The 21,233-nt window shown below is 42.9% G+C and overlaps 1 protein-coding gene across 5 annotated transcripts in view; it reads left to right on the forward strand.

Annotated features, from left to right (window-relative positions):
• Positions 1 to 21,233, forward strand: part of LOC112231484 (phospholipid-transporting ATPase IH-like) — a 78,317-nt gene that overhangs the window by 50,233 nt on the left and 6,851 nt on the right. For 4 of the 5 annotated variants that reach the window (XM_042296809.1, XM_042296806.1, XM_042296808.1 and 1 more), the window contains 14 exons: positions 329 to 400; positions 528 to 601; positions 2,885 to 2,988; positions 5,885 to 6,066; positions 10,202 to 10,453; positions 10,650 to 10,827; positions 12,493 to 12,595; positions 12,776 to 12,921; positions 12,999 to 13,058; positions 13,225 to 13,352; positions 16,855 to 16,990; positions 17,751 to 17,774; positions 19,272 to 19,337; positions 20,945 to 21,048. In XM_042296809.1, coding sequence (XP_042152743.1) covers positions 329 to 400; positions 528 to 601; positions 2,885 to 2,988; positions 5,885 to 6,066; positions 10,202 to 10,453; positions 10,650 to 10,827; positions 12,493 to 12,595; positions 12,776 to 12,921; positions 12,999 to 13,058; positions 13,225 to 13,352; positions 16,855 to 16,990; positions 17,751 to 17,774; positions 19,272 to 19,337; positions 20,945 to 21,048 — 1,629 coding nt within the window. The remainder of the gene's footprint in view (positions 1 to 328; positions 401 to 527; positions 602 to 2,884; positions 2,989 to 5,884; positions 6,067 to 10,201; positions 10,454 to 10,649; positions 10,828 to 12,492; positions 12,596 to 12,775; positions 12,922 to 12,998; positions 13,059 to 13,224; positions 13,353 to 16,854; positions 16,991 to 17,750; positions 17,775 to 19,271; positions 19,338 to 20,944; positions 21,049 to 21,233) is intronic. The other variant, XM_042296807.1, reaches the window with a different exon arrangement.

Below are 21,233 nucleotides of genomic sequence, written 5' to 3' on the forward strand. Positions count from 1 at the left end.
ACATTTTGTTATGTTACAGCCTTATTCTAAAATTGATTAAATAGTAGTTTTCCCCCATCAATCTACACACAAAACCCCATAATGACGAAGCGAAAACTGTTTTTTAAAATTATAAATAAAAAACAAAAATACCTTATTTACATAAATGTAATCCATTTTAGAATAAGACTGTATGTAACGTAACAAAATATGGAAAAAGTCAAGGGATCTGAATACTTTCTCGAATACATTCGAGAAATACAATACATACAATACATACCATACATTGAACTGCAGTTTAACCTGCTCCCCTATTCTGACAGTAATGGTACATTCCTCTTTCCCCCAGGCTTGGCTTCACCTATCTGCGGCTGAAGGACAGTCACATGGAGATTCTTAATAGGGAGGATGAGGTCGAGAGGTCAGTGTGTGTCCATTACTCCAGCCAAGGCCTGTGGGCATCAGTTTATCTTTGTGTGTGTGTGTTTGTGTATGTGTGTGTGGTCAGTAACCCAACCTCTTTCTCCCTTTCTCTCTCTTGCATCCAGGTTTGAGCTGCTGGAGGTATTGACCTTTGACTCTGTGAGAAGGAGAATGAGTGTTATCGTCAGGTCCACCACAGGTGCTGTACTATAGTACAATTACTACCATTATAATACTAGAACACAGAAACTAGATGTTACTGTACTATAGTACAATTACTACCATTATAATACTAGAACACAGAAACTAGAGGTACTGTACTACAGTACAATTACTATCATTATAATACTAGAACACAGAAACTAGATGTTACTGTACTATAGTACAATTACTACCATTTTATAATACTAGAACACAGAAACTAGAGGTACTGTACTATAGTACAATTACTACCATTATAATACTAGAACACAGAAACTAGATGTATCTGTATGGGAGTGGCTGGTGCTTTTTCTAGATGAAAGCAGTCATTACTACGGCAACCCAGTCATTATTATTGTCTGTCTGTCTGTCTGTCTGTCTGTCTGTCTGTCTGTCTGTCTGTCTGTCTGTCTGTCTGTCTGTCTGTGTACTGTACTGTACTGTACTGTACTGTACTGTACTGTACTGTATGCTAATAGAGAGGGCCATATACAGTGCCTTGCGAAAGTATTCGGCCCCCTTGAACTTTGCGACCTTTTGCCACATTTCAGGATTCAAACATAAAGATATAAAACTGTATTTTTTTTGTGAAGAATCAACAACAAGTGGGACACAATCATGAAGTGGAACGACATTTATTGGATATTTCAAACTTTTTTAACAAATCAAAAACTGAAAAATTGGGCGTGCAAAATTATTCAGCCCCCCTTAAGTTAATACTTTGTAGCGTCACCTTTTGCTGCGATTACAGCTGTAAGTCGCTTGGGGTATGTCTCTATCAGTTTTGCACATCGAGAGACTGAACATTTTTCCCATTCCTCCTTGCAAAACAGCTCGAGCTCAGTGAGGTTGGATGGAGAGCATTTGTGAACAGCAGTTTTCAGTTCTTTCCACAGATTCTCGATTGGATTCAGGTCTGGACTTTGACTTGGCCATTCTAACACCTGGATATGTTTATTTTTGAACCATTCCATTGTAAATTTTGCTTTATGTTTTGGATCATTGTCTTGTTGGAAGACAAATCTCCGTCCCAGTCTCAGGTCTTTTGCAGACTCCATCAGGTTTTCTTCCAGAATGGTCCTGTATTTGGCTCCATCCATCTTCCCATCAATTTTAACCATCTTCCCTGTCCCTGCTGAAGAAAAGCAGGCCCAAACCATGATGCTGCCACCACCATGTTTGACAGTGGGGATGGTGTGTTCAGGGTGATGAGCTGTGTTGCTTTTACGCCAAACATAACGTTTTGCATTGTTGCCAAAAAGTTCAATTTTGGTTTCATCTGACCAGAGCACCTTCTTCCACATGTTTGGTGTGTCTCCCAGGTGGCTTGTGGCAAACTTAAACTACACTTTTTGTGGATATCTTTAAGAAATGGCTTTCTTCTTGCCACTCTTCCATAAAGGCCAGATTTGTGCAATATACGACTGATTGTTGTCCTATGGACAGAGTCTCCCACCTCAGCTGTAGATCTCTGCAGTTCATCCAGAGTGATCATGGGCCTCTTGGCTGCATCTCTGATCAGTCTTCTCCTTGTATGAGCTGAAAGTTTAGAGGGACGGCCAGGTCTTGGTAGATTTGCAGTGGTCTGATACTCCTTCCATTTCAATATTATCGCTTGCACAGTGCTCCTTGGGATGTTTAAAGCTTGGGAAATCTTTTTGTATCCAAATCCGGCTTTAAACTTCTTCACAACAGTATCTCGGACCTGCCTGGTGTGTTCCTTGTTCTTCATGATGCTCTCTGCGCTTTTAACGGACCTCTGAGACTATCACAGTGCAGGTGCATTTATACGGAGACTTGATTACACACAGGTGGATTGTATTTATCATCATTAGTCATTTAGGTCAACATTGGATCATTCAGAGATCCTCACTGAACTTCTGGAGAGAGTTTGCTGCACTGAAAGTAAAGGGGCTGAATAATTTTGCACGCCCAATTTTTCAGTTTTTGATTTGTTAAAAAAGTGTGAAATATCCAATAAATGTCGTTCCACTTCATGATTGTGTCCCACTTGTTGTTGATTCTTCACAAAAAAATACAGTTTTATATCTTTATGTTTGAAGCCTGAAATGTGGCAAAAGGTCGCAAAGTTCAAGGGGGCCGAATACTTTCGCAAGGCACTGTATGTGCTAGGAGGTCAACAGGCAGAAGGCATACTAATGACGGTAGAGTCAGTCTCACTGAGGAACATCTCTAGTGTTGTCTGCCATCACTGCTGCAAACCAATGATGCTTCTCTCTGCTAATGAGGAACCTGTTTTTAACTGTGTGGTTGTCCACAGGGGAGTACTACCTGTTCTGTAAAGGGGCCGACTCCTCCATCTTCCCCAGGGTGATCTCTGGCAAGGTGGAGCAGGTCAAAGCCAGAGTGGAGCACAACGCTGTGGTAAGGACATACACACACACATACAGCCACTATCAGACACTAGAGGCCATTGTCCTAAAGTAGCTCCAAAATCAGACTTCCAGAGTTTCTGACCTCAAATACATTTTTGACTTTCATTTTTGCTTTGCTTGAGGTGTATATTGTCATATGGCTGTATGGTAGACACTGCTAAATGCTAACTGATTCTTGTATCCTTTAGTGGTAGTGTCCTTACTTAAGATGTTGGCCACCAAAAGTTCCAAGTTGTATATGGAATGTAACTGAGATGGTGATTGACTGTCATTATATAGTGTTTGGTGCCAACATTGAGGTAGTCTACTGATCCCTGTGTGTCCGTAGCTCTGGCCCAAAGGATGACATAGTTGTGGATACAGTTTGGGTTGCCGTTGGCAGCGGTGCCGACCCGTTTCTGTTGACTGTCAGGGAGAATAAGTTTCCCTGGTTACGTTACAATGGGATGGCCAGCGGTGATGCTGGTGTGAACCAGGCTGGCGCCGAGAGAATGTCAGAACTGAGGTCTCACTGTTTGTGTGCGTGTTTGTTTGTGTGTGTGTGTGTGCGCGTATTTGCTTATGTGAAAGGTCAAGGTCATAAGTCTACTGCCACAGACTAAACTGGTATGTAAACTCTGCCCAGTGGGACATTCCTCGATGCCAGTCTGTGCAAACTGCAGCTTTTTGTAACCCACTGCTCTGTCAGTGATGTCATTGAGCTAAATGACTACCACCCCGTAGCACTCACTTCCGACATCATGAAGTGCTTTGAGAGACTAGTCAAGGACCATATCACCTCCACCCTACCTGACACCCTAGACCCACTCCAATTTGCTTACCGCCCAAATAGGTCCACAGACGACGCAATCGCAACCACACTGCACACTGCCCTAACCCATCTGGACAAGAGGAATACCTATGTGAGAATGCTGTTCATCGACTACAGCTCAGCATTTAACACCATAGAACCCTCCAAACTCATCACCAAGCTCGAGACCCTGGGTCTCGACCCCGCCCTGTGCAACTGGGTACTGGGCTTCCTGACGGGCCGCCCCCAGGTGGTGAGGGTAGCTAACAACAACTCCCTGTTCACCCACGACTGCGTGGCCACGCACGCCTCCAACTCAATCATCAAGTTTGCGGACGACACTACAGTGGCAGGCTTGATTACCAACAACGACGAGACGGCCTACAGGGAGGAGGTGAGGGCCCTCGGAGTGTGGTGTCAGGAAAATAACCTCACACTCAATGTCAACAAAACAAAGGAGATGATTGTGGACTTCAGCAAACAGCAGAGGGAGCACCCCCCTATCCACATCGATGGGACAGTAGTGGAGAGGGTAGCAAGTTTTAAGTTCCTCGGCGTACACATCACGGACAAACTGAATTGGTCCACCAACACAGACAGCGTCGTGAAGAAGGCGCAGCAGCGCCTCTTCAACCTCAGGAGGCTGAAGAAATTCGGCTTGTCACCAAAAGCACTCACAAACTTCTACAGATGCACAATCGAGAGCATCCTGTCGGGCTGTATCACCGCCTGGTACGGCAACTGCTCCGCCCTCAACCGTAAGGCTCTCCAGAGGGTAGTGAGGTCTGCACAACGCATCACCAGGGGCAAACTACCTGCCCTCCTGCAGCACCCGATGTCACAGGAAGGCCATAAAGATCATCAAGGACAACAACCACCCGAGCCACTGCCTGTTCACCCCGCTATCATCCAGAAGGCGAGGTCAGTACAGGTGCATCAAAGCAGGGACCGAGAGACTGAAAAACAGCTTCTATCTCAAGGCCATCAGACTGGTAAACAGCCACCACTAACATTGAGTGGCTGCTGCCAACACACTGACTCAACTCCAGCCACTTTAATAATGGAAATTGATGTAAAAATATATCACTAGCCACTTTAAACAATGCTACTTAATATAATGTTTACATACCCTACATTACTTATCTCAAATGTATATGTATATACTGTACTCTATATCATCTACCGCATCTTTATGTAATACATGTATCACTAGTGTCACGTTCTGACCTTAGTTCCTTTGTTATGTCTTTGTTTTAGTATGGTCAGGGCGTGAGTTAGGTGGGTTGTCTATGTTCCGTTTTCTATGTTGTGTTTTTGCGTTTGGCCTGGTATGGCCAATAAACACCCACGAAACACAGGTGGGAAAAGGCTACCTAAGTATGATTCTCAATCAGAGACAACTAACGACATCTGCCTCTGATTGAGAATCATACTTAGGTAGCCTTTTCCCACCTGTGTTTCGTGGGTGTTTATTTTCTGTCTTTGTGTATGTCACCAGACAGGACTGTTTCGGTTCGTATCATTCTCGTTGTTATTTTTGTTTTAGTGTTCTGAGTTGAATAAATATCGTCATGAACACATTCCACGCTGCGCTTTGGTCCGATCCTTGCGACTCCTCGTCAGAAGAAGAGGACGAGCGTTACAACTAGCCACTTTAAACTATGCCACTTTGTTTACATACCCTACATTACTCATCTCATATGTATATACTGTACTCGATACCATCTACTGCATCTTGCCTATGCCGTTCTGTACCATCACTCATTCATATATCTTTATGTACATATTCTTTATCCCTTTACACTTGTGTGTATAAGGTAGTAGTTTTGGAATTGTTAGGTTAGATTACTCGTTGGTTATTACTGCATTGTCGGAACTAGAAGCACAAGCATTTCGCTACACTCGCATTAACATCTGCTAACCATGTGTATGTGACAAATAAATGTGATTTTATTTGACTGTTTTTAATGGGAAAAAAGAACAGAACAGTGGAATAATTGTTATTATCAGATTATCAACTGCAACATCAGTGTCCAGTAATCATATCAAAGCATAACATAATTATCTCTCGCTCTCTCTATTTCTCTCTCTTCAGGAGGGCCTACGGACACTGTGCGTGGCGTACAGGAAGTTGAGCGTGGCTCAGTACGAGGAGACGTGTCACCTGCTGAACAGCGCCAAGCTGGCCCTGCAGGACCGAGACAGGAAGCTGGCCGAGGCCTATGACCTCATTGAGAAGGACTTCGTACTGCTGGGGGCCACCGCCGTGGAGGACAGGTAACGTTCTGGAACCACAGCAGCGTAGAATCAAACAATCTACATTGTCTTTTCTACCCAATTCTATTTATATATTCATGGGGCCACCACAGCCCATCTAGAATCACAACGTAGAATCAGAACCACCATCTTGTGGATTTTAGATCTATTGCTTCTACTAATTCTATTTCTATATTCTGGACAGAATAATTATATTAAGGGCAACTCTCTTTAGAGCTAACAATGTATGGGGCTTGAGAGACAGAGTAGATTAGCAACTGTAGAATTATTTTACTGCTGCTCTTTAATTACTTGCTACTTTTATCTCTTATTCTTTTCCTTTTTTTTTCGAAACTGCACTGTTGGTTAGGGGCATTTCACTGTTGTATTCGGCGGATGTGACTAATACAATTTTGATTTGATTCAACTGAAAGTCAACCTCACTCTCCAAGCCCTAGGTTGCATAGTTAATTAATGACAATCAGACTCACTGACCCGGTCTAGGAAGTTAGATATTGAACGAATCACATTGTTGAACCATAGGGCTGACCATTCCTTTAATGATGTTAGCTGTTGAACGAATCACATTGTTGAACTATAGACCTGACCATTCCTGTAATGATGGCACGTGTTCTTTCCCAAAGCAGCCTGTGAACCAGTAATATTAGTTAGCTGCAGTCTCAACATTAACCTCCACATGAACCTCAACATGAACCTCAACATGAACCTCAACATGAACCTCAACATGAACCTCTACATGAACCTCTACATGAACCTCTACATGAACCTCTACATGAACCTCTACATGAACCTCAACATGAACCTCCACATGAACCTCCACATGAACCTCAACATGAACCTCCACATGAACCTCCACATGAACCTCAACATGAACCTCAACATGAACCTCAACATGAACTTAAACATGAACCTCAACATGAACCTCAACATGAACCTCCACATGAACAGTAGCTTCAGTAGTCAGTCAGTCCATATGTTGTGTGTGTCAGTCCCCAGTGCAGCCAGCTAATGAGCAGATAACCACATTAGAGTTCCACTGTTATTGATCTCTGCCAGACATCCATAACAGATGAAGTGTGGTCTCTTGCTGCTCTTCTGTCTGTCAGCACAGACGTCATGCTGAAGCACCAGAGGTTTTACTCTGGTATCAGGTTGGCTTCTGCCCCATTAAATATAGTCAGTCACAGCCCATCACTTTGCCTTTCTCTCACACACTTCTCTATCTGTCAATCTGTGTGTTAGTGAGTGTGTAGTGTTTTAGTCTCACCATCTTCCTTTACATCTGTCTTTGTCATCATGTTGATGCGTGCACGTGTGTGTGTGGGCATGTTGATGCGTGTACGTGTGTGTGTCTTTCTGTTTTTCCATCCGTCTGTGTGTTTGTCTGTGACTCCTGGGCTGTGGTAGTAATTAGCTGGTTGGCAGGCAGCAGCGGTGTAGGGAGCTGTGAATCCTAACTGCACTGCAGCTTCCTTATAGACTTCCCTGCTCGGTGACGTTGGACTGCTGCTGCAACAAACCAGCTCCCCAAACACACTCCAGCTCAACACCCCAAAGCCAATTGACTGTGCCAGCGGAGGCTGCTGAGGGGAGGACGTCTCATAATATTGGCTCTAACGGAGAGAATGGAATGGCACCGAACACATGGAAACCACACATTTGGTACCATTCCACTGATTCCGCTCCAGTCATTACCACGAGCCTGTCCTCCCCAATTAAGGTGCCACCAGCCTCCTGTGTACAGTCGTAGCCAAACGTTTTGAAAATGACACAAATATTAATTTTCACAAAGTTTGCTGCTTCAGTGTCTTTATATATTTTTGTCAGATGTTACTATGGAATACTGAAGTATAATTACAAGCATTTCATAGGTGTCAAAGGCTTTTATTGACAATTACATGAAGTTGATGCAGAGTCAATATTTGCAGTGTTGACCCTTCTTTTTCAAGACCTCTGCAATCCGCCCTGGCATGCTGTCAATTAACTTCTGGGCCACATCCTGACTGATGGCAGCCCATTCTTGCATAATCAATGCTTAGAGTCTGTCAGAATTTGTGTGGTTTTGTTTGTCCACCAGCCTCTTGCGGATTGACCACAAGTTCACAATAGGATTAAGGTCTGGGGAGTTTCCTGGCCATGGACCCAAAATATCGATGTTTTGTTCCCCGAGCCACTTAGTTCTCACTTTTGCCTTATGGCACGGTGCTCCATCATGCTGGAAAAGGCATTGTTCGTCACCAAACTGTTCCTGGATGGTTGGGAGAAGTTGCCCTCGGAGGATGTGTTGGTATCATTCTTTATTCATGGCTGTGTTCTTAGGCAAAATTGTGAGTGAGCCCACTCCCTTGGCTGAGAAGCAACCCCACACATTAATGGTCTCAGGATGCTTTACTGTTGGCATGACACAGGACTGATGGTAGCGCTCACCTTGTCTTCTCCGGACAAGCTTTTTTCCGGATGCCCCAAACAATCGGAAAGGGGATTCATCAAAGAAAATGACTTTACCCCAGTCCTCAGCAGTCCAATCCCTGTACCTTTTGCAGAATATCAGTATTTTTTCTGGAGAGAAGTGGCTTCTTTGCTGCCCTTCTTGACACCAGGCCATCCTCCAAAAGACTTTGCCTCACTGTGTGTGCAGATGCACTCACACCTGCCTGCTGCCATTCCTGAGCTCTGTACTGGTGGTGCCCCGATCCCGCAGCTGAATCAACTTTAGGAGACGGTCCTGGCGCTTGCTGGACTTCCTTGGGCGCCCTGAAGCCTTCTGCACAACAATTGAACCACTCTCCTTGAAGTTCTTGATGAATCGATAAATGGTTGATTTAGGTGCAATCTTACTGGCAGCACTATCCTTGCCTGGGAAGCCCTTTTTGTGCAAAGCAATGATGACGGCACATGTTTCCTTCCAGGTAACCATGGTTGACAGAGGAAGAACAATGATTCCAAGCACCACCCTCCTTCTGAAGAATCCAGTCTGTTATTCGAACTCAATCAGCATGACAGAGTGATCTCCAGCCGTGTCCTCATCAACACTCACACCTGTGTTAACGAGAGAATCACTGACATGATGTCAGGTGGTCCTTTTGTGGCAGGGCTGAAATGCAGTGAAAATGTTTTTGGGGGATTAATTTCATTTGCATGGCAAAGAGGGACTTTGCAATTAATTGCAATTCATCTGATCACTCTTCATAACATTCTGGAGTATATGCAAATTGCCATCATACAAACTGAAGCACCAGACTTTGTGAAAATGAATATTTGTGTCATTCTCAACTTTTGGCCACGACTGTACTGTACTTAACTACATTTAGATAGTGAGGGATACTTTTACAGTGTAAAACAGAACCACACTATGTTTTGACAACGGTATCTTACTGGAGATAGTTGGTGTAGGACTTGTATTCTAAACTGTTTGTGTCTGCACCATTCCATTCTACTTGTATTCTAAACTGTTTGTGTCTGCACCATTCCATTCTACTTGTATTCTAAACTGTTTGTGTCTGCACCATTCCATTCTACTTGTATTCTAAACTGTTTGTGTCTGCACCATTCCATTCTACTTGTATTCTAAACTGTTTGTGTCTGCACCATTCCATTCTACTTGTATTCTAAACTGTTTGTGTCTGCACCATTCCATTCTACTTGTATTCTAAACTGTTTGTGTCTGCACCATTCCATTCTACTTGTATTCTAAACTGTTTGTGTCTGCACCATTCCATTCTACTTGTATTCTAAACTGTTTGTGTCTGCACCATTCCATTCTACTTGTATTCTAAACCTGAACAAATCATCTCTGCTCTGTATGGATGTGGTAGAATTAGAGATTAAGAAAGATTATTGAAAGATTGACAGAATGCAGCATTCAGTCTGATGACCATGTACCGCGTTGCTCCATTGACTGCTGATGATCATGTACCGCGTTGCTCCATTGACTGCTGATGACCATGTATAGCGTTGCTCCATTGACTGCTGATGATCATGTATAGCGTTGCTCCATTGACTGCTGATGACCATGTACAGCGTTGCTCCATTGACTGCTGATGACCATGTACAGCGTTGCTCCATTGACTGCTGATGACCATGTACAGCGTTGCTCCATTGACTGCTGCCTGACTTTATGTTGCCTGTTCTCCAGGCTCCAGGACAAGGCAGCAGACACCATCGAGTCTCTCCAGAAGGCTGGGATGAAGGTGTGGGTGCTGACCGGAGACAAGATGGAGACGGCGGCGGCTACTTGTTACGCTAGCAAGCTGTTCCGCCGCTCCACACAGATACTGGAGCTGACCACCAAACGCACCGAGGAACAGAGTCTACATGACGTTCTGTTTGACCTGAGTAAAACTGTACTCAGGCAGCATGGTAGCATGACCAGAGACACCTTCTCAGGGTGGGTGCCGGGATCCCAACACACACACACACACACACGTTTAGGTTGAGGTTTACGGTTAAGGTTTGGTTTTGGGCTTAGAGTTAGAGTTAAGTTTAGGAGTTAGGGAAAATAGGATTTTGAATGGTTATAAATTGTTTCCCCGTCACAAGGTTAGTTAAAGACTGTGTGTGTATCTCTGTGTGTGTGTCCCCAGTCTGTCTGCTGACTGTGTGGACTACGGTCTGATCATCGACGGGGCCACCCTGTCTGCGGTGCTGAAGCCCAGTCAGGAGGACTCCAGTCAGGGGAACTACAAGGAGATCTTCCTGGAGATCTGTAGGAACTGCAGCGCTGTGCTCTGCTGCCGCATGGCTCCCCTCCAAAAGGCACAGGTAGCCTAACAGGCCGAGTTATTTCAAACGACACGTTTCCACACCTATTTCTGACCAACATGACTTTGGTGTCATGTGATCCGTCATGGCTAGGTTAAGTGAAGGAAGCACTGACACAGTCTGATGGAGTGTTGAGCTGGTTGATGTTTCACCTTTCTACTGGACTCCACTACCTCCCTCCCTCCCCCACCTCTGGTCTCTGGTCACCAATTAGTGCCACTCCAGACTGTTGCCCTTCTCGCTCTCTCTCCACTCTATTTCTCTCCGACCCATTATCTTTCTGTCTCCCTCTCTTCTCTCTCTCTCTCTCTCTCTCTCACATTAGACCCCACCGTTATTTGGGACTGAGGAGTTACAGTATATTATATTCAGCTCTGTCTGACATGGCTGTCACTATCTCTTACTGAGGAGTTCTATTGAGCTCTCTCTCATATGACTGTCACTATCTCTTACTGAGGAGTTCTATTGAGCTCTCTCTCATATGACTGTCACTATCTCTTACAGAGGAGTTCTATTGAGCTCTCTCTCATATGACTGTCACTATCTCTTACTGAGGAGTTCTATTGAGCTCTCTCTCATATGACTGTCACTATCTCTTACTGAGGAGTTCTATTGAGCTCTCTCTCATATGACTGTCACTATCTCTTACTGAGGAGTTCTATTGAGCTCTCTCTCATATAACTGTCACTATCTCTTACAGAGGAGTTCTATTGAGCTCTGTCTGATATGACTGTCACTATCTCTTACAGAGGAGTTCTATTGAGCTCTCTCTCATATGACTGTCACTATCTCTTACAGAGGAGTTCTATTGAGCTCTCTCTCATATGACTGTCACTATCTCTTACTGAGGAGTTCTATTGAGCTCTCTCTCATATGACTGTCACTATCTCTTACAGAGGAGTTCTATTGAGCTCTCTCTCATATGACTGTCACTATCTCTTACTGAGGAGTTCTATTGAGCTCTCTCTCATATGACTGTCACTATCTCTTACTGAGGAGTTCTATTGAGCTCTCTCTCATATGACTGTCACTATCTCTTACAGAGGAGTTCTATTGAGCTCTGTCTGATATGACTGTCACTATCTCTTACAGAGGAGTTCTATTGAGCTCTGTCTGATATGACTGTCACTATCTCTTACTGAGCTCTCTGGTATGACTGTCACGATCTCTTACAGAGGAGTTCTATTGAGCTCTGTCTGATATGACTGTCACTATCTCTTACAGAGGAGTTCTATTGAGCGCTGTCTGATATGACTGTCACTCTCTTACTGAGGAGTTCTATTGAGCTCTCTGATATGACTGTCACTATCTCTTACTGAGGAGTTCTATTGAGCTCTCTGGTATGACTGTCACTATCTCTTACAGAGGAGTTCTAATTGAGCTCTGTCTGAGAAGCACTCTTCTCTAGTTCTCCTCCACTGTGCTAGGAGGCAGAGGAATATAGGCTGTGATGTAATATGTACTGACATTCACATAGGAAGTCTTACTACTACATGCATCCTCTCTGTCACGTTAATATACAGTGGTTAGGTTCATATAACAATGTCTGTAGGTTTAGTTCTAACTCCCTTTACAAAGATGGTCTGTATTAGACATATCTTCTTTGATGAATTATAGATTTTAAAAAACGGTTATCTCACTGATCCTGAAACGTTGTGTTGCCAGATTGTGAAGCTGATCAAATCGTCTCCAGAACACCCCATCACGCTAGCCATTGGAGACGGGGCTAATGATGTTAGCATGATCCTGGAGGCTCACGTGGGCATCGGTTAGTATTATCCTGTTCACTGAAAATTGACCTCTTTTCAATAAAGTTATTTGAATTTGAATACGATTTAGATTGGTTGATTTTATATATATATATTTGAATGTAGTTTTATATATTTTTATTCATGTATATGACTCGCATAACAAATGGTAAAAGCGCTCAGTCATGTCCTCCCCTAAGGCATCATGGGTAAAGAGGGTCGCCAGGCAGCGCGGAACAGCGACTACGCCATCCCGAAGTTCAAACACCTGAAGAAGATGCTGCTGGTTCACGGACACTACTACTACATCCGCATCTCAGAGCTTGTCCAGTACTTCTTCTACAAAGTGAGTGTTTTCTCACTAAATGTAACTTAGGACTACTGATGATTAAGCATTTAAAACATAATTTTCTTTTTCCTCAGAATGTCGCCTTCATCTTCCCTCAGTTCCTCTACCAGTTCTTCTGTGGCTTCTCCCAACAGGTACATAAAATATGTTCCCAAAAATTGCAGTACTTTAAACCATGACTTTGTGGAGAAGTTTGAATTGTTTTTCTCTGGTTTAAGAATGCATGACAAATGAGTAAGATATAAATATTGTTTTAAATGACTGATCTTGGTTGTTCTCTACCATCCTGTCTCTCTCCAGCCGCTGTATGACACAGCCTATCTGACACTGTACAATATCAGCTTTACCTCTCTACCCATCCTGCTCTTCAGCCTCATCGAGCAGCACATCAACATGGACATCCTCAAGAAAGACCCCTCCCTCTACAGGTACACTACATGACCAAAGTTTGTGGACAACTGCTCGTCGAAACATCTCACTCCAAATCATAGGCATTAATAGGGAGTTGGTCCCCCTTTTTGTTGCTATAACAGCCTCCACTCTACAGGGAAGACTTTCCACTAGATGTTAGAACATTGCTACAGGTACTTGCTTCCTTTCAGCCAGAAGAGCATTAGTGAGGTCGGGCACTGATGTTGGGCGATTAAGCTGGCTTACAGTTGGCGTTCCAATTCACCCCAAAAGTGTTTGATGGGGTTGAGGTCAGTGCTCTGTGCAGGCCAGTCAAGTTCTTCCACACCGATCTCGACAAACCATTTCTGTTTGAACCTCGCTTTGTGCACAGGGGCATTGTCATGCTGAAACAGGAAAGGGCCTTCTCCAAACAGTTGCCACAAAGTTGGAAGCACAGAATCCTCTAGAATGTCATTGTATGCTGTAGCGTTAAGATAACCCTTCACTGGAACTAAGGGGCCTAGCCCGAACCATGAAAAACAGCCCCAGACCATTATTCCTCCACTAAACTTTACAGTTGTCATTATCCATTGGGGCAGGCAGCGTTCTCCTGGCATCCTCCAAACCCAGATTCCTCCGTCGGACTGCCAGATGGTGAAGCGTGATTCATCACTATAGAGAACGTGTTTCCACTGCTCCAGAGTCCAATGCCGGCGAGCTTTATACCACTCCAGCCGATGCTTGGTAATCGGTGATGTCAGCTGTAATACTGCAGATTCTAGCTTTTATCAATGTAATTGTCTGCATCATTTCAAATCCCCCATATATATTTTTGTATACATATTTTTCCAAATATATTTCCTTTATTATTTTCCTCTAACCCTACCATACCTCCCCTAATTGGAGTAAACTAATGGACAACAACACTTAGGCTTCTACTTCCAGTTTATACATACTATATACATTATACGGACACAATGTATTTTACAATAGTTATCTTTTGTTTGTTTTTAATCCCATCCTTCAGCAGAAGCCAGTTTTATTGCTTCTTTAATCAGAACAACAGTTTTCAGCTGTGCTAACATAATTGCAAAAGGGTTTTCTAATGATCAATTAGCCTTTAAAATGATCAACTTGGATTAGCTAACACAACGTGCCATTGGAACACAGGAGTGATAGTTGCTGATAATGGGCCTCTGTACGCCTATGTAGATATTCCATTAACAATCAGCTGTTTCCAGCTACTATAGTCATTTACAACATTAACAAATTCTGCACTGCATTTCTGAACAATTGAATGTTATTTTAATGGACAAAAAAGTGTTTTTCTTTCAAAAACAAGACATTTCTAAGTGACCCTAAACTTTTGAACGGTAGTGTTCTCCTGTTTACACCTGTCAGCAACAGGTGTGGCTGAAATAGCTGAATCCATTCATTTGAAGTTGTGTCCACATACTTTTGTATATATCGTGTAGGCGCTACCCACCAACTGCCTGTCCCAGCATGCAATAGTGTGATGTGATACATTTCTGTAGACTGTTAGAAAATCTCACATTGGGAATGTTCCTCAGTTGATCTCTTCCACAGCGTTTCCTCAGATCATACTGAGCAGATAATTGTAAAATCCTATCAGCTCTTGGCAAACTGTGACTGCCGTGACTGCCATCTCTCTCCTCATATGAACTCTGTTACTAAACAACAGCCACATTCACATTCTCAAGATGTTGTAAGACGTTACTTGATAATAATAGAATCACGTAGACACACTTGTTTGTGAATCCATATATACAGTGTAAAGCTCACATTGTTCAGTGGTGTTGCCAGTAAATGCTTGATGTTTTTGTTTGCTTTTCCTCTCTCTGCCTGGTGACAATCAATACTCCATTTTCCTGCTAGCTACCTATGGGTAATTGTGTGGAAAATTTAGACTAACAATGCAGCAGGCAGAAAGGCATCTGACTGGTGTCAGGTCATTCCTCCATGCCTGAATTTGTCAGCTAACTGTTAAATCAATGCTGCCTTGCTCACGGTTGTGGTGGAGGAATGCTGTTTTAGCTCTGGAGACTAATAGAAAGTGTAATTGCTGTTAGCTTGGAATTCTTCTGGTTAAAGGGACAATTCACCCCAAAATCTAAATGTGTCAGACATTAGTATGAATTGAAAGGAATCTACAAATGAATGGGAAAACAATAGAACCATCTAATTAAATCCCAAAATACATGGTATATAGACTAATGTAATGCAAGCATTATGCTCAGGTGTCTGGTCATCAGGACATAGCTCAGAACTCCCTCCTATATTTACTGTATATAATGTGTATTGTAATGTTTCTTCTCTACAGGGACATAGCTCAGAACTCCCTCCTATATTTATTGTATATCATTGTTAGGAATTTTATGAATAATGACTAAACAATATTTACATTTAAATATAACTACAACTAATTAAACTCTACCCTGTTTTACAATATCTGATTAATAATGTTAGTTCCTAAGAAAGAGGTTATGTAGTATGGATAAGGGGTAATTGGAAATGATAACCATTGTGGAAGAAGGAATGTATGTGTGTGTCTAAAGTAAGCAAAGAGGGTCATTAACCTATGTTTGAACCGACTCAGCTATAACTCTGTGGTGATCAAATAAGACAGTGAGAGCCCCTCCAGGTTTTCCTTATCTGGAACTGTCTGCTAAGTGGTAATAAACTATGGTGAGACCTCAGGAGTTAATCCAGATAAAGTGTGTCAGGTATGTGCGCTAGTGAGTTGGAATGAACTTTTGAACCTGCTTTGTCCTGGTCGAGAGGAGGAGATACATTTTATAACCTATGACGTCATATTTGATATATAAACTGTTGTACAGGGTTCTATGAGCAGCGCTCTCGAGAATAAATGCTATTGGCTAATTTTGGTAGACTGGTCTCTGTCTATTTTATGCAAATAAGGATCTTACAAATTCTTCGAAACAGACAGTGATTTTTATTGAATTGGTTAATGAACACATATAGGAATTGTAAAATTCCTTTGACAATAATGTGTACTGTAATGTTTCCTCTCTACAGGGACATAGCTCAGAACTCCCTCCTATATTTACTGTATATAACGTGTACTGTAATGTTTCCTCTCTACAGGGACACAGCTCAGAACTCCCTCCTATATTTACTGTATATAATGTGTACTGTAATGTTTATTCTCTACAGGGACATAGCTTAGAACTCCCTCCTATATTTACTGTATATAATGTGTACTGTAATGTTTCCTCTACAGGGACATAGTTAAGAACTCCCTCCTATATTTACTGTATATAATGTGTACTGTAATGTTTCCTCTCTACAGGGACATAGCTCAGAACTCCCTCCTATATTTACTGTATATAATGTGTACTGTAATGTTTCCTCTCTACAGGGACATAGCTCAGAACTCCCTCCTATATTTACTGTATATAATGTGTACTGTAATGTTTCCTCTCTCAGGGACATAGCTAAGAACTCCCTCCTATATTTACTGTATATAATGTGTACTGTAATGTTTCCTCTCTACAGGGACATAGCTAAGAACTCTCTCCTGCGTTGGCCCATTTTCATCTACTGGACCTTCCTGGGGGTGTTCGACGCCATTGTCTTCTTCTTTGGTTCTTACTTCCTGTTCAACAACAGCACCTTCACCAGCAACGGACAGGTAAAGACACCGTCACCGTGGCTACTGGAGTACTGCGTTAAAGAGTATATGTTGGTGTGAAGTTATATAATGATCGTCTGATCATACTGCACTTCTCCAAGCCCATGTCAAGTGTTTATGTTCCTGCCGTGAAGGAGTGTCCAGTGATTGTGATGTGGAGTGGCTGGTTGTGACTGTGGGTTATGAGTGAGTTTACCGGTCACACACAGGTTGGATCGACACTGTTTCCACGGTTTGTCAACGTGGAAAACGTAATTGTCACCAATGTACATACTTTTCATCAAGTTTTGACCCCGCTTTTACCCACAATTCAACATGGACCTTTGAGTTCATTTGACATTGAATTCATGTTAGTGAACAACATTCTAAAACTTCAGTCAGAACAGCTGTCGTCTGTGGAAGGTGTGGTGATTTTAGGTAAATGGATGACATGAGATCTCCTGGCCTGCAGATTCACCTGTGATCCTTTGCATAAAACCATGACCGGATCTCCCATTCATATCTATGAAAGGAAAGCATGTAGAGTCTGCAGACATCTTCCTCTGTGCCGTTTCTCCTTTTATATCTCTTCCTTTATATCACTTTAACCTGTTGGATTGCTTTGATTTGCCTGTTTTTGCTTTATATCCTTTGAATATCAGATGTTTTAGTTTTCTGGCTTCCAGTTCTTTCTTTTATTTTCTTCCTCTTCTTCCTCCTCCTCTTCTTCTCCTCTTACCTTTATGTTGCTTGTTCTTTATGCTTCTCGTTCTCTCCTCAGCTAATGACAACCAACACACAGATGGTAAGCCTGTCCCTATCTGTCTGTCACCCTGGTTTAGTTTTAGTTGGACTGCCCCCCTCCACTGCCTGTCACATTGCGTAACCAAACCGCCCGTCATCATCTCATCCAATAGGTATACCCTCATATCCAACCCCTACTGCCTGTATAGGCCAATGAGCTGTAGGTATATCAGTGTAGTAATAGTAGACCCATACTCCAACTCCACTCTTGTCTCGTTGTGTAGTTGCCGTAGTCCAGGCTTCCTCATGTTGTTTGTGTGTCCGGTACAACAGTGGTTTCTGCTAGTAGACATCCACCATGGTGGGTGGTAGGGAACGGCTCATATTGAGTCTTTAGGTCAGGGTTTTGTTTCCGCCCAGCTTTAACACACCTGTTGTAGATAATCAACAAATGGTATTGATCTATAACACAATTGATCTGGTGTGTTAGAGCTGGGCTGGAACAAAAGCCTGTACACGCCGCGACCCTCCAGGACCAGGATTGGCTACCCCTACTCTAAGATGGCATCTCCTGTCAGAACGCAAGGCTGAAGACTGTAAGACTGGGTCAGGCATTAGAGTTCAGGGTTCACACTGTTCCACCCGTACACTATAGACTACATACAGTATGTGACAAAGGAAATGAATGGCCAAGTACATTTGACAGATATTGTTGTATAGGACATGTCAGGTTGGATATTTCATAGTTATGCAATTTGAAACAAAATGACCGTCTGTGGGCAGACTAGACTTCTATCTAACTTATTGTTTTGGTGGAATATTTGTCAGAAAAAAGGAAAGGGTGAAAACAGGAAGTATAAACAACACAGACAGAAGGAGTCTGTTTTTCAAGGTTCTCTTCTATCACTGCATTTCATTGGCCCTTGCAGTAGTTTTAAAGAAGCAGCTCATTTTGACTGTTAAAAGGATAGTTCTCCCTCAGTCAAAGTTTGTCAGGTGTATTCATACATTGGGGGGAATTGTCCCTTTAAGCCCCCTTGAGGAAAGCAGGTGGGTTTATGTGTTGGTAGGTAACTTCATGTTGTTGACCCTCATCACCGTTGGTTTGGGTATTAGCATTCCATCAACATCACAAGCTATTTGAACGTACAGAACATGTTTTATTTGTAAAGATGTTTATTTTAGAGACACATCTATAGGTCATTTCAGGTTATTCTGTATTTAAATGCAGAATTAAGAGAAATAGTGCACATATTGTTGTTGTTTGAAGCAGCTTGAAAATAGTTTAATATCCATTTTCCATCTCTGCACTGGTTTGACTTCATATAACTGAATGAAAAAAAAAAACATCTCTGGAAAATACAACTAAACTGTGTGATTTTGTATTGATTAATCCTGGATAATTGCTCATTTTAAAAGCTAAACATAGCAACAAACATATGTAGTAATGCAAAGGAAGTGAGTTAGTCCAGGCTGACTGTAATTATAGTAGCATACTGTCCTCTGAAATGGCTGCATGTCTAATCGTGTGATTTCTCTCATACCTTCATCTCCACAGATGTTTGGTAACTGGACGTTTGGGACTCTGGTCTTCACTGTGCTGGTGTTCACAGTCACCTTAAAGGTACAGTAACATCCTACTCATCACCACCGCTAAGGCACTACTTTACAGTAACAACCTACCCATCACTACCGCTAAGGCACTGCTTTACAGTAACATCCTACCCATCACTACCGCTAAGGCACTACTTTACAGTAACATCCTACCCATCACCACCACTAAGGCACTACTTTACAGTAACATCCTACCCATCACCACCGCTAAGGCACTACTTTACAGTAACATCCTACCCATCACTACCGCTAAGGCACTACTTTACAGTAGCATCCTACCCATCACTACCGCTAAGGCACTACTTTACAGTAACATCCTACCCATCACTACCGCTAAGGCACTACTTTACAGTAACATCCTACCCATCACCACCGCTAAGGCACTACTTTACAGTAACAACCTACCCATCACCACCGCTAAGGCACTACTTTACAGTAACATCCTACCCATCACCACCGCTAAGGCACTACTTTACAGTAACATCCTACCCATCACCACCGCTAAGGCACTACTTTACAGTAACATCCTACCCATCACCACCGCTAAGGCACTACTTTACAGTAACATCCTACCCATCACCACCGCTAAGGCACTACTTTACAGTAACATCCTACCCATCACCACCGCTAAGGCACTACTTTACAGTAACAACCTACCCATCACCACCGCTAAGGCACTACTTTACAGTAACATCCTACCCATCACCACCGCTAAGGCACTACTTTACAGTAACATCCTACCCATCACCACTGCTAAGGCACTACTTTACAGTAACGTCCTACCCATCACCACCGCTAAGGCACTACTTTACAGTAACGTCCTACCCATCACCACCGCTAAGGCACTACTTTACAGTAACGTCCTACCCATCACCACCGCTAAGGCACTACTTTACAGTAACGTCCTACCCATCACCACCGCTAAGGCACGACTTCACAGTAACAACCTACCCATCACCACCGCTAAGGCACTACACGTCCTTTACAGTAACGTCCTACCCATCACCACCGCTAGCACTACTTTACAGTAACGTCCTACCCATCACCACCGCTAAGGCACTACTTTACAGTAACAACCTACCCATCACCACCGCTAAGGCACTACTTTACAGTAACGTCCTACCCATCACCACCGCTAAGGCACTACTTTACAGTAACGTCCTACCCATCACTACCTCTAAGGCACTACTTTATGCTAGATGTTAAAGGGACTCGATATTAGAGAGTTCTACTGCTTTGATTTAACTACAAGTCGATGGTCTTTCTCTACCTCTCTTTCTCTGTCTCTCTGTTTATCTCTTTCTGTCTCTTTCTCTCTCTGTCTCTCTCTCTCTCTCTGTCTGTCTCATTCTGTCTCTCTCTCTCTCTGTCTGTCTCTCATTCTGTCTCTCTCTCTCTCTGTCTGTCTCTCATTCTGTCTCTCTCTCTCTGTCTCTCTCTCTCTGTCTCTCTCTCTCTGTCTCTCTCTCTCTCTGTGTGTCTCTGTGTCTCTCTCTCTCTCTGTGTCTCTGTGTCTCTCTCTGTCTCTCTCTCTGTCTCTGTGTCTCTCTCTTTGTCTCTCACTCTATCTCTCTCTATGTCTCTGTGTCTCTCTCTGTGTCTCTCTCCATCTCACAGCTCGCCCTGGACACACACTACTGGACGTGGATCAACCACTTTGTCATCTGGGGCTCGCTGCTTTTCTTCGTCATCTTCTCTCTGCTATGGGGAGGCATCATTTGGTATGTTTTAGTATATCCTATAGCTTTCTGTTCTTCATGTTACCAGGGGAAGTACTATGTGTTTATGCAGATGTTATAAACATAGATATAGGTGAAATAGATCTTGTCTTCTCGGTCTCCCTACCAGAGGTTGTACTATATGTTTATGCAGATGTTATAAACATAAATATAGACAAAATAGATCC

This window comes from Oncorhynchus tshawytscha, linkage group LG14 (genome assembly GCF_018296145.1).
Source record: "Oncorhynchus tshawytscha isolate Ot180627B linkage group LG14, Otsh_v2.0, whole genome shotgun sequence".
NCBI lineage: Eukaryota > Metazoa > Chordata > Actinopteri > Salmoniformes > Salmonidae > Oncorhynchus > Oncorhynchus tshawytscha.